At 42.4% G+C, this 13,612-nt stretch overlaps 1 protein-coding gene across 10 annotated transcripts in view; it reads left to right on the forward strand.

Moving 5' to 3' along the window:
* The window catches only part of PTPRT (protein tyrosine phosphatase receptor type T), a 382,611-nt gene extending 374,368 nt beyond the window's left edge, over positions 1 to 8,243 (forward strand). For all 10 annotated transcript variants that reach the window (XM_065850187.2, XM_071815733.1, XM_065850189.2 and 7 more), the window contains one exon: positions 423 to 8,243. In XM_065850187.2, the coding sequence (XP_065706259.2) occupies positions 423 to 476 (54 nt within the window). In that variant the 3' untranslated portion in view covers positions 477 to 8,243. The remainder of the gene's footprint in view (positions 1 to 422) is intronic.
* Positions 8,244 to 13,612: the final 5,369 nt, after the last annotated feature.

The following is a 13,612-nucleotide window of genomic DNA, read 5'->3' on the forward strand; positions in this document are numbered from 1 at the left end:
ATTTGTCCTCCTGTGCATGTATGCAGCCCGGTGCTTAATGTTGTGCCATGCCTTGAAACCAGGAGGGGAGAACAGTCTCAACCCCAGGCCTTGCTCCCTGCGGCCGAAGAGATTAAACTGTCCTGAATTCAATCAATCTCCATCGATCACACTGAATTCTTGCCTCAAAAGCAATGTGTGCAATGAAGGCATAAAGCAAGCAGTGAATAGTCCATACTGTGGTTGTCTCTTTGAGTTTTTATCGTTCATTGATGATACCATCTCTTAGTAATGCTCGTTCAGGATCACATAGAAACACAATTAATGTTTGCCTTGTCCTGCCAAATGGTGTAAGAGGGAGAAGGCATTTTTGACAGCTTGTAGAATGAGACTCTGAAGAATTTACCCATATCCTAATGTGACTGCTTTCTGTTCTCTTTCAGGAACAATATAAATTTGTATATGAGGTTGCACTGGAATACTTGAGTTCCTTTTAGCCCAGCGGAGGGAGGGGAGCCCCCGAAATGCCAGACCCAGCCTCTGGCAGGCGCTTCTCCCCTCTCCCACACCAGAAGGCAGTGACAAGTGTGGGGAGGAAAAACCTCTCCTGCCCAGAGCAAGAGACTGAGATTGCACAGACCCCGCTGGAAGGAGGAGACGACGCCTGTGTTTGCTGCTGCCCGCTTTCTGCCGGAACATCTACCGCTTCTCAAATAACCTACTGTAAAAATTAGCAAAATGGGAGACAGGCTGAAAGACTGGACTTTCTAATCCTCTCTGACTTCTTCTCTCCCCTTTTGGATTGTGCTTTTGCTCTCCTTGCCGCAGAGCGGGGAAAGAATGAAACCCTTAGGAAGTTCTCTTTTAAATGTCTCCTTTTTAAGTTATAATTTTCTTCTCAAATCCTAGTCTTTTAATTTTTTTTTAATTTCACGCAGCAGTCATTTGGGAAAAACGAGATAGCCATAGGGGATAGAGGAGATGTTTCATTACAATTTGTCTACCTTACCTGTTTCCTTTTTCTTTTTTTTTTCCAAATGAAAAGGCCAACACACAAAGAAAAAGCCTGGAATTCTCTTCCCATACGCGGTCCCCTTTAGCATGAAAATAGATGGTGGAGATGAGAAGCTGTTCATGGGTTCACTGCCTCGGCTTCTACACGAATGTTTCCTCCCCGTTCCTGCTGACTCCCAAGGCTGTGCATGAACCGCTCACATCTCTCTGGTCTGTGTTGGGTTCAGCGCTGGCGAAGCGACATCGCTCATGAGTTTCCCAGCCACCCGAACCTTAAGGTTAAATATTTGCATCAAACAAATTGCATTTGTCTTGCAACTTTTGGTAACTTTGTTACCATATTTTTCAAGTATTTGCTGGAGTGCAGTGTGTCTTTGAAAAACAGGGTATAAAGTAGGTTTTATTGATCATATACTAGGTATTCTTATTTTTTATTTATTATTTGGATTGCTGTAGAACATAGGACCCCTAGTCGCAACAGGACCCTGCTGAACCAGGCACTGTGCAAAGAACAAAGAAGGTTCCTGTTCAAGAGGTTAACATGCAAAGGTGATCTTAAAATCGGGTTTGGTTAAGATTTCCTCACTATTTCCAAACTGTTGCGCACTCAGATGTAGTTGAGTGTTTTATTCAGATTTCCAGGCCGTACAAGCTTCGAAATGGTAACTCATCCAAACTGTAGGAAAGGTGATGTACATACACGGAAACCTATTCTGACGTGTGTTCAGAAAAGCGTTAGATCAGCACAGCAACTTTCCTTCTTAAGCAAAACAGCTTTTGGTTTTGTTCTGTAAAAATGCCTGTGCAACTCTCCTTCTTTGAAACAAGCACCAGATGTGTTTTGCCATGGTTCTGGATCTCACTCTGGCTTTTGAGTGGCTAAGAAATTGTTTTTCTGAAAGAGTATGTTTAAGCAGTTAATCATTAAAGTCTGGGGGGTAATCTTGGAGGAAAAAATAATAATTGAATGAACAAGGCCTTATAGTATTCAGTATTTCAATTTAGGCACTTATTTATCTCGAGGGTGAGGGAATACGAGGTTGCTAAAAGGTAGATTGAAGGGAAAGGTTCATGGAAACTCCACTTCCTTGCCACCTTGTAGTTTTCCACCCTCAGGTAAATGCTCAGGCTGGGAGCTCTGTCACGTCAATGCTTGGCACAGAGCATGCCAGAAGTTCAAAAAACGTTGCTAATTCTATGTGTAAATCCAAAAGGCACATCCGCTTCGTGGTGATTCTTTTTTCAATACTCATACCTTTGCCTCGACAATGAAGGATGAAAATTAAATCTTATAAAAGCAACTCTCGACTCAAAACGTACCAATACCTAGCGAAGCAGTTGTGATCTCCACCAAGACCTGCAACAGTCTAAGGAAGGATGCTTGGAACAGCACTTGGCTCCTGGTAAGCTGAAAAAGGGTTGCACAGGATGCTGAATGGCCTCACTCCTATTCTTTTAGATTCTTGGCTTCAGTGTCATGAAGGTCTTAAATGAGCTTGAACCACATTGTCCCCGATGTAGCCAGTGCACCAGAAAGTACCGCTGAGAACCCTCTCACAGGCGCTTCTGCTTGGTTTCTAGTTGGCCCTTTCTGTTGTCTGCAAATAATCACAAAATCACCTTTGGTTCCTAGTGGGGCTGTAGGCAGGTGTGTGGTGTCACCTGAAACAAACTACTGGGTTGATTTTTGTTTTCTTTTGATGTTGAGCAAAACAAATGGCTCTGCAGAATAAAAAAAAAAAAAATATAAGGCAAAACAAAATGAGAAAGAAGGGATAATATCAGCATTTTGATTACAGGTGGCTCACTGTAACAGTGTAGGGTAGGAGGTGGGAGCTGATCATGATGGGATCCTGATCCCTGAATGGGATTTTTCAACAACTACCCAGGTAGGAAGAAACGACAAGTCAGCAAAGTGTTTGTGACTTCGCTTACTCCAGAAAACCAGAGGGAATCACTCCCTGTGGATACTATGGAAATCTTAATTAGTGTTTAGCATTCTGTTAATTTTACATGGAAACTATAATAGCTTAGTGCTAGGACCCTCTCGTGAGTTACTGAAGGACCCGTGTGAGCACTGTAGGTGACAGGCAGGATGAAAAGGAGCAGAGAAGTGGAAGAAATGGCAATACGGCCAAGATGTCAAGTCTAGGAGGTAATTCAGGGCTTAACAGTAGCATGAAAGAACGTGGATTAAAAAGCCAACAGCAAGGCCATAGGAGGGATGTGTGCTTGGAAGGAGGTGTTGGATGAGCAGAGCAGAATAGCACTTGCAGTGGAGTCGTTTAAGGTTGTGGGGTAGATTTAAAAGTGTTTCCATAGTACGAAAGATGCTACTAAAGGGTCTGGTGCATGTATTAGTGTACCCAGAACAACTCGCTACGTGCTTTTAGCCCTCTGCAAATTCAAAGTGACGTTAGCATAAACTGCAGGGAAGGATATTTAAGCTGAATTTTACCTTGTATTTGCAAGGAACAAGTTTAATGTAAATGTTGGTTATCACAGCCCAACCGTTAGCCACAGCTCATTATGTGGCAGCTCAGCCATCTCAACCTTTTTCTAATGTCCAGCCTGCAATCCATGTGTAAGAGTGTTCAGTAAATGCCGTAGTTAATGTTGCCAAACTGTTTTATTGTTGTACAGTTTCACTGCTTTTGGGGGACTGACCCAGCTCCAGTCCGTGTTGGCTCAGGGATCTTTATTCTGTTCCTTACTGCAGTGTGTATATGCTGAATGTGAATTAATGACGGAGGGAATTGTGTGGAAAGAGAAGGGAAGCTCACTTTTAAATAACCTTATTACCTTGGGGTTGTTTAAATGATAGAGAACAGCCTATGGCAAAACAGGTAATGTGTTTGAAGCAAGACTGTGGGTGTTGGGTTTGATTTTGCAGGGAAAGAGAGAAATTATGAGATGAGATAAAGGAGACTTTCTCACTCCTGAAAGGATTAAGAGCCAGGGTGAGCTTTCCAACCTGAGCATCCCCTGCTGTGGGTGGGAAGTGATAATGTACAATGGAAAAGGTGAATTCCGCAATGACTTAATTTTAGGTTGGAAAAATGTTGTATTGACAATATTTGAATGGTCATAATGAAAGTAAACTTATCCCCATTCAGCCATCCTTCAGGGGCAAGGGAGCACTGTTTATTGATGGCATGGTATTGGTATAAAGTTTAATCTGAAATACAAAAAACTAGAAATAGATAAAGAAGGGGGTGGTTCAGGGGTGACTGTCTCATACAGGGAATACATACAGATAACTAACATCTTAAATTATTAAGGAATGTAACTGAAGCAATGAATTCCAGAGCTATCTAGGCTGTCTGCTGGGGAAAGAAGACCCTGAGTTGTCTGCAGGAAAGAGATAAACCAAAACCTCTGAAAGGTACAGTGGGTCTTAATATTTTCTTTCTTTTTTGAGTTTTTTGTTTGGTGGTGGTTTGTAGTTTTGGTGTGGTGATGGTTTAGGGTTTCTGTATGTTTGATTGGTTTTTGTAAGATGTCTGTAGGAGCTGTGTCCTATCTTGGCTCTTTTTTATTAGTAGTATTATTATTATTTTCTTCTTCCAGTTACCTGGAAGGAAAAAGGCATTTGACCTCCAGTAAATAGACTTGAGGTATTTGTTAATTAATGTAAAGATAAGAGACCATGCAAGGGACTACAGTGCGCACGTGAAGGTAACGGAATCAGAACCTCAGGTAGCAAACAAGCAAATGGAAATTTGGTGGTTTTCTTTATGTCTGCAGTTTGAAATAATCGGTATTCCCTGATCAGGGAAGTGTCTGAACTACGATGAGTAGGAGGCCTTTCCATTTATCATTGAAATTCTTCAGCAAGGTAGCACAGAATTAGGTCTGCCTTTGCCATGCTCTGGTAGGTCCCTCTTCATTTATTCACATTTCAGCCATTTATGTGAGCTAGAGTTGGCCACGTTGGTCCACAGGTGACAAGCAGTTACCGAAAGGTTTTTACATGCATTGAAAAGACGTTACTTTTGTGGCCTTCACCCCTGAGTCAAACTGCAGTTTCTGTCTGTCCTGCTCAGCCCCAGCCCACGTGCAGACACATTTGAAGAATGGCCAAGTAACTCCTGAAAGGCAAACAGAGATTTTGGGAAATGCCTGTGACCCATAATCAGTCCGGTCCATGTAACTCCATGAGACAGAGGAAGGAATCCCAAAGAATACATTTTGCTTTGAGTGGCCTATATTTGTGTCAGTAGTTTCCCACCTTTTGTCTGGTTCTGTGAACTCCTTGTTAAAAAAATATAAGAAGTAGTCCAGTGGCAATGTAAACCCCACAGTAGTGGTTTTAAGCCTGCAGATGGTGCACTTCTTTTTCCATTTACTTTTCACAGTCCCTTTAGAAGTAGTTTGTGGGATTTCCTTGGGAATCTCAAGCCAGGAATCGCTGGGCGCTGCTCTTGATGTGCTGTAGAGTCATAGAAAGGAGAGTCAGGGGGCAGGTAAAGCAGTTTTCATCTGGAAGAGAAGGAAAGGGGAAGAAATCTGCTTTGGGAGAAACCGAACACCGGAGGAGAAGGCAGGTTGAATGGAATCCTGAAACAGGTAGGAAACGTGCACCTTGTTCTGTCTCTCATTCTTGCATGGCTGCTCCTACATCTTTCTTACTGCTCTGAGTTCAGACCAGGATCATAAAAAGCAGGTGATGCCACATCCACGTTGTGCAGCTCCCTGGAGACGGAGCAGTCAGAGTGTAACCGAGGGAATAAATCCTGAGGGACCCAGATAAAAGGAGATTTGTTTGAGAGAGGAATCTTCAAATACAAGGTGCCTCTCTCTGTCACACATGCAGAAGTCATCACAGAGCAGTGACAGGCCTGACACGGTGCTGGAACGGTCTGTGCAACGCAGTGGAAATGTTCCGCTCAGAAACCTTCATTGCCCTGTAATAAATTCAAGCAATCAGCTCCATTACAGTGGTAGCATAGTTAACTTGTATGGTACCTCCAGCCAGTGCAAGGGGCATCTCAAGACCTTGGTGTGAGCCTGCTGTGGTTTTATTTGAGATTCTTTCATTTGTCTTAAGTTCACAAGCTTCAGTCAACCCTGGTTTGTCTGAAAAATGAAGGGGGCCACATGGCAAAAGTTATTCAGCATACCCACTGCCTTTGGGTCAAGAGTTCAGTATAACTCCTAGAAGACTGTGAAATCGTAGAACAAACTGCTGCATCTTCCCTGCACAGATGTTACAGGAGTAGAGATGGGGAGTCAGCTAATTAAAGTCAGGGAGAGAGAAGTGAGTCATAAGAATTCAGTTAACCCTCCTGTGTTCCTGTTTATTGAGATTGCAGTCTGCTGTAGCCATACACACATAATATACAATTTAAACGCAAGTGCTCTTCCTTTCCTTGATCCCAAAAAGACTTGTAGCTCTTCTTTGATTGAGGGCAAGCCAGCAGCATAGCAAGCAAAGCCCACTTTCTGCAGTTTTGGCAAGGACCACCAGGAAAATCTCTCATGTATTATCTGTTCATTGACTTGGGAAAGGTATCAGTCATCTTCCTCATCTACATATTTGAAGAATGTACAATTTGCTGTAACAGTCAAGCAAAACCATACATTTTCATACATCAAGACCAAATCCTGGTGGCACTGTGATGGAAAGGAAAAAGGAAAAAAACAAACTTGCTGATTTCCAGTCACCTCTAGTCTATAATTCTTATTAGCTGTGTAAAAAATATTTTAAAAGCCTCCCTTGTAAAATATAAACAGTACTCAGAATATCCTACAGTTTCATGTTGGACTAGCGTGATTCTAAAAACCCGGCAGCTTTTTCAGTTTGTAAAAACATGAGAGACCTAATCAGCCTTTCCATCCTCATCCTGGCGCATGCAGCAGGTATTCCACCACTACTCTGTTTTCAACCTGAGCCTTAAAAACCAAACTAACACAGCAGGCTGAATGACAGATGCTGGTGTTCCCATAGTGTTTCCTGGTGGGAAAAGAAAAAAACTAAACCATTTTTCGTGCAACTCAGTTCTGCATGAGCTGTTTCTAAGAAGTACGAGTATGAGCCAGACCGCACCGCTTTGTCTGGAGCGAGGAGATGGTGCGTTCTAGATGGACCCTTTGGGACCAGTCCTGATCTTCTGTTATGGGTTTCCAACAGCACAGTGGTTACTTTATTGGAGGTGCTTGTTGCAGAATGAGTGTTTCAGTGGAGATATTTTTCTTTGGGAGATCTGATATCCTGAAACCGCTACTATTTGGGGGATTTTGTGAGATACCTCAAATGTGTTGCTCTCTGGAGGTTTATTTCCTTGTGTGGGTACATCATCTTTCAATGAGGACCTCTAGGAAATCTTATTTGTGTGAAGTTACAGAAAGGAGTACATTTGCAGGGATGGAAGTGGGAGTGTGGCCAGCACTTTATAAGCTTTCATGAATTCAGATACTTCAAAAATAACCTGACAGGACAAACGATGGTCAGTTGTTTGCATTGCTGAAAGTCTATCCAGACTTCTGTGCTGGACTTTCATATATCTGGAACAGAACTGGCGTTACCCCCTCATCACGCCTGTAGCCCTTTCTTACATCTCCAGCATTTAAACGCTGTACTTTATGCCAAAAGTTTGAGCTGTATCCTTATCACATCCTTTAACTCATACTGACTGACCACACAGACAAAATTCACTCCCATATTGATTTAGTCTTCTTGCCCCCCCCAGCCCGCGTCAATCCAGTTGAAATTAAAATGTACTAGCATCACTTGTTGCCAGACTTGTCACGACTCGCCGCGGCGATGCTGTGGCTGCATCTGGATCGGCAGGATAGGATCCTATTCCAGCTCCCTGGATGCGTTTTGCCGGCAGGGAGAAGTGCTGCATGAGAGCCAGTCTCTGCTGCTGCGATGCCGCCCCCATCTCCTCCCCCTTTGGCCTTTCTGGGTTACTGGTGAAACTCACTTGTACAGTTTGGATGTTTGATAGATAAAGCACGTATGGAAAAAAAGAAAAAAAAAAAAGGAAAAAAATATAAATACAAAAATCTCAACACTGTGCATTCAGTGTCTTTCTAGCTTAAAAGAAGGAAGGTAAATAATGTCAAGTCAATGAATATCAGATATATTTTTTGACTGTACATTACAGTGAAGTGTAATCTTTTTTTTACAACTGCGAGTCCATCTTATTTATTCTTGTAAATGTTCCCAGACAATGTTTGTAATATGGGCTGTGTTGCAAATCCATAAAATAAATCTGTGACCTGAGATTAATGTTTTACTAAGAGATTCTTGTACTTGTGCCTTTTCTTTACACTTAGAGGGGACAACGAATTGCAAGGGGGGCCACCAGAGATGATGGGGTGATGGCATGGAAAAATAAACAAGACCAGCTTCTTGTGACAGAGCTGGGCAGCTGGCTTTGCATCATGGTTGTCATTCGGGAGGAGCTCAAGAGCAGCAAAGAGAATTTACCAAGCACTTCAGTCTAGCTGCAGATTTTGAGTCAGTCCTCTTAGAAAGCCTGTGTATGTGAGCTAAGTATTTGTGGAAATTATAGTCTTAGTGGCATGGGTTAGAGCAAAGCATATTTTTGCAACATTTTCCTTCTAACGGGTGTTATTATATTGTTGCCTTGGTATTCAAGTGCTGAATAGAGATTGCTAATACATTACTGAGATTTTTCTGCTGCTTTCTGTAGACAGATATACAAGGGGGTTTTTTTTTGTGCAAATGTTGTACGCCAAACCCAGCTGTGAAATATGGGTGTCGGTAGTGAATATTTTCACACGTTTACCAGCAGGTTGTCATCATCTGGTGTTCTACCCTCATTTATCAGCAGACACACGTGGCGGTGCTTGCCCTCCAGTTGAGTTAGTGCAAAGGAGATCGCTGTAGGCAGGACACTAGACCGGGCTCCCGTGCTCAGAAGGCGGCTTTGTTCCCACAACACAAGGAGGAGACGTCAAGATTCACAGCTCAGAGTGTCAGAACAGGAGAGCCCCATCATACTGCGCTCATACAACCCAACTGTTAAGGTCTGCTCTTTTTGGCATTGTTAAATAGCCTTACTTAATAAAAAACCACCACCACCACCACCACCAACAAAAAGGATGATGTAGCTCCTGTTTTTCTTAAAGCATGGTAAGTCTACCTTGGAGGTATACTATTGCTTTCTGTATGTATTAATTATATTTTTTTGAAAGAGCTTTGTTCTAATTCTTCATTGCTATAAACAGAACTATGTTACTGCAATCTAGGTATCAGTGTTTGTCCTGCTGATGCTCAGCCCCCATCTTAATTGTGGTGAACACTCAGGTATGACAACTGTTTATTCAAATGCTTCATTATAATGAGGTGAGACTGTATAAAACACTCAGTTGTGCCAGGGACCCAGTTAGAAGAAGTTGGTACCAAAGAAAGCTTCTCACCACTCTGCAGACTGAGAGGAAATTTTATCCATATAGTTGTATATTCAGAGTGATTAATGACAATTTATCCAAAATGTTTTACAGACATTCACTATTAACAACCAGTTGCATTCATGGAAGGTAAATGGCAAAGACAGCTCTGCCATATTCCAGGTGGTGCTATAAAGTGTGTACTCTTTACACCAAAAACAATATAATATTTAGTAGTCTTTTATTAATACACTGTAAATCATATAGTGTTAAGATAAACTGTAACCTGATGGAATTTTCAGCAATGCAGGGAAATAGGTTTTTTATTGCATGTATAAATAGTCCCTTCTGAAACAACTGTGAGAGAAAGCCTGGCTTGCATAGAAGGATCAGTGAACTATGTAGAACCTGATTCTGGAGCTGGATAAAGCCAGAAGTTTCCAGCAACAATCCCCTCAGCGTGCTCACCTGTAGGATGAATGCGAGCCTTGGTCCATGTAGGATCAAGAGGCTGAAGAGTTTGTACTGAATATCCTTTTATTTGAAATTTCCACAGGTGTTCCTGGGAGGATCCTTTCACTTACAGTTCATGACCAAGCACACCAAGAAGGAAGGAGAGGCCACCAGTAATAAACCAGAGCCTATTATGTAGGAAACACTTAGCTCAGCTCCACGATGGACTTACCATCTGTTATTAGGCAAGTTATTTTTTTGGTACTTAATGATGGTAAGTTTGTAGTGACCTTCTCTGGTACAGTGCCTGAGTGCAGGATATCACAAAGGTGAGGTGGCACCTAGATGGATCATTATTCTAAGTGATGTGCTGAATTGAGCCTGAACTGACTCTGACTTCTTCCACCCATAGGATCCATGTAGAGCTCCTAACCCAACAGCAGAACACGTCAAGGGACCACACAACAAGAATCTCCATTTGGGATTGAGATAGCCCAGTTTTGAGCATCGCCCTTGCGAATGGACCTATTCAATCAGCAAAGTAGGGAAGCAATTGTGTGTTAAAGTGTGTGTGTGCGAGTGCTTCTGTGTGTCTCTGTCGCCTCCTCCTCCTCCTAAAAGCTGAGCACAAATATACCTCTAAGACAAGAGCAACTGGAAGGCTTTATTGGCAGTGTTTATGCAATCCGGAGTGCTGACAATGAAAGAGCGGGTTGTCTAGGAAAATGCTGGTGATGTGCAAAGAACAAAAATTATTGTTTATTCTGGTGCCATAGGAACTATCTTGCGAAGAAAAATAGGCTTTGACAAAGGAGGTAATAAGCAACTCCAGTTCTCCGTGCTTGTGTGTACACGCAGTTGAGTTATAATTACACTACATGGCTGAATGTGCAAATACATGGCTGTAAGCAGCCAGTTCCCAGCTCGTTTGGATAACAAGAGACGTCGGAAGGTGCGATACTGGTTCCTGCATCAATTAGCGTGTGAAGGATTAGCCGTGGTCAAAATTAGTACCAAAATCCAAAATGAACACTTGGTTTGTTATGTTTCTACTCTGCATCTTAAAGAAATTGCTTATTTCTCAGATATTGTATGTAGAAATTACGTTAGTCTTTATGAGTCTGGTGGGTTTCTTTGCTTACTCCACATGAATGGCAACACCCTCTCCATTGCTGCAGACAGAAACTTTGCTTAAGAAACATGTACGGTATAGGGGAAAGGTCTTTTTGACATTTGGGAAGGGGTTTATTGCTTCCAGTCCTCCCAAATATCCCTTAGCCCATCTTTTGCACAAAACTCTCAGACCTCTTGCTCAGTTTTGTGTTGCTCAGAGCTGTTCTGTATCCGGGTGAAGAAAGAACTAAGTGCTTCTATTCTTTTTTAGTAACATTTTTACACTAAAGTCTTGAGCCTGCAAGCATTTTATAATGAATGCGATCTGTTATAGATGTTCACTGCTTGCTGTGTTACTGGTATATGACCCTTTTATTTTAACCTGTCTCACTCCAGGTTTCACTATCTAAAATGTTCTTGTTCTAGCAAGTGCTGGAATAAAACCTTCTACCTCTAGAAATCTGCAGAATCACAGAATAATTTGGGTTGGAAAGGACCTTCAAAGGTCATCTAGTCCAGCCCCAAATTCAAAATTGAAATTCAAATTCAGCTCTTGGTGTGGATGTGCTCACCCTGCAGCTGGGGCAGGACTGAAGGGTGAATCTGTGGCTTGGCCCAAGCTCAGGGTTGGAAAATAAGAAGTTAGTCTGGGGAGGGGGCTTTTTGCTGCTCCTGTTTCCCCTGCGCCTCTCAGACAAATCGCAGCCTCTCGCCATCCTCCCACCCTCAAGCAGTGTGCAGGGTTGAGGGCAAACAGCCCCTTTCCCCCAGCCTCACATCCCTTTTTAACCAGAATAACTGCAAAAACATCCATCATGCCATGAACAGCTATTTAGTCAAAACTCAGTTTGGGCTATAAACATGCAAATAATTCTCTTTGACGTACTCCTGCTGCTGTTGCTTACGTGAATCAGCTTTGCAGGTTTGGAAGGTAATTTTTGCGAATTGCAGCTTGGAAATGACAGGACCAGGCTAAAAGGACACAGTACCACTGAAAATATAAAGCAGGCAGTAGCATGCTGGAAGGGAATGGATCTCTGTGAGTACCAGACGTTGTAGCAGTTTTTGGTCTGAAAGCATCTTGAATGATGTCAGAATTTTCTATGCACTGGTCTAAAGCAAACACTGCCCTTGCTTTGATGCTGCTACGTTTTCTTTTCTTCTCTCCTCTGCTGCTTTTAAAGCAATTTTCCTGCTGTGGACCCTGCGTGAAACTGCTCAAGCCTTTGCAAGCAGGGAGAGCGAGGAGATCAGAGAGGAACAAATATTCCTGGGAATCACACTGGATTTTTGGGGAGATAACTCCGCCACTTCAGGAGGCAATTATTTGCAATTTCCTCGCTCTCGCACAGACTTGTGAAAAAAAGAGGAGGCTTAGAAGTTATCAGTCCCAAAGGAAGCTCTGAGGGGTTGATAAGAACATCCCGCACCCGCTGAACCTGAGGGGCAACCTTAAAAAAGCATTGCAGCCGGATTTAACCAGTTTGGTAAACGCGGCCACATGGAGTGGAAAGATGAAAATGAAATATTTTCCCAACACGTTCCATCCAATTTGAAACGACCTGAGTGCTGAAATCACTTTCTGTGATTTCTGACCCGCCTGCCTGATGGGTGACGCTGGGCCTCGGGAAAGGGACGCTCACGGTCATTTGGATTCAATATCATTTTGATCTTGCTGCCATTTAGCACTTGCACTTTTGGGTAATGCAGGCTTGTTTTTTCTTACAAATTGAACTTGTGTAAGTACTTTTTTGTGCTGGGACATAAATCATTATGTCCTGTATATGTGTACGTGCTATATATGTATGCAGAACATATATATATATATATATACACACACAACCTGTAAACATTATTTACATACAAGTGTGTAAATAGCTTTTATACTACTTACATAGCATAACATATAAACATGCAACTTGCTATATAGTGTAACATGTATATACAACTTGTAAACTCTATTTAAACATACATACATGTGTATAAATATAAACAGCTTTTATGCTACTTCGTATGGGGTTATGTGGCAAGCTCGGGGCTGCGTATGTTATCTTGGGAAGGTGTCAGATGGGGAGGGTGCGCACTGGAGCGATACCTGGTGGAAGAGGTGTAGGTGTTGTTTCCTCCATCATCACAAAGGCCACGTTTTGATGTCTTGGGAATTTTCCCCCAAAACCTTTCCAAACTTCTATTTGAACGGGACTGCTGTTTCCCTCGGCAGATGCTCTGAGGACATGGCTAATCAGGTAATGATTTAGTTTTTCATGCAATCTCACATCTCGGCTCAGTGTGAGAAATTCTAGTGGCCTAAGAGCCATTCCTACTTCTGCTATATCCAGTGGCCAAGCGTTTCCTTCAGGCTGAATTGAGTTTAGGACTTTACCTGAATGTATATCACTCCTTTTGGAGAAGTATTTGTGTGCTAGGAGGGGGCTGTGTGTTCCCCAGTGTGATATGAACAATGAGTTTAGAAGCAGAGGAGGCTACTAGGTGGTAAACAGACAATTTAAATTTCTGAAAGCTCTCTTAAACCTGTTCAAATCTCTGCTCTGTGCAGATAAGGGCAAACTGTTGTATGAGCTGACACAGTAGGAACAAACTTCTGGCATATGCACAGCAGCTACAGCATTAGAATTGTAAAGCACCTTTTTTCTTTTTCTTTTTTTAATCAAGGTCCGAACAAGTTTGA

This window comes from Patagioenas fasciata, chromosome 16 (assembly GCF_037038585.1).
Source record: "Patagioenas fasciata isolate bPatFas1 chromosome 16, bPatFas1.hap1, whole genome shotgun sequence".
Taxonomy (NCBI): Eukaryota; Metazoa; Chordata; class Aves; order Columbiformes; family Columbidae; genus Patagioenas; species Patagioenas fasciata.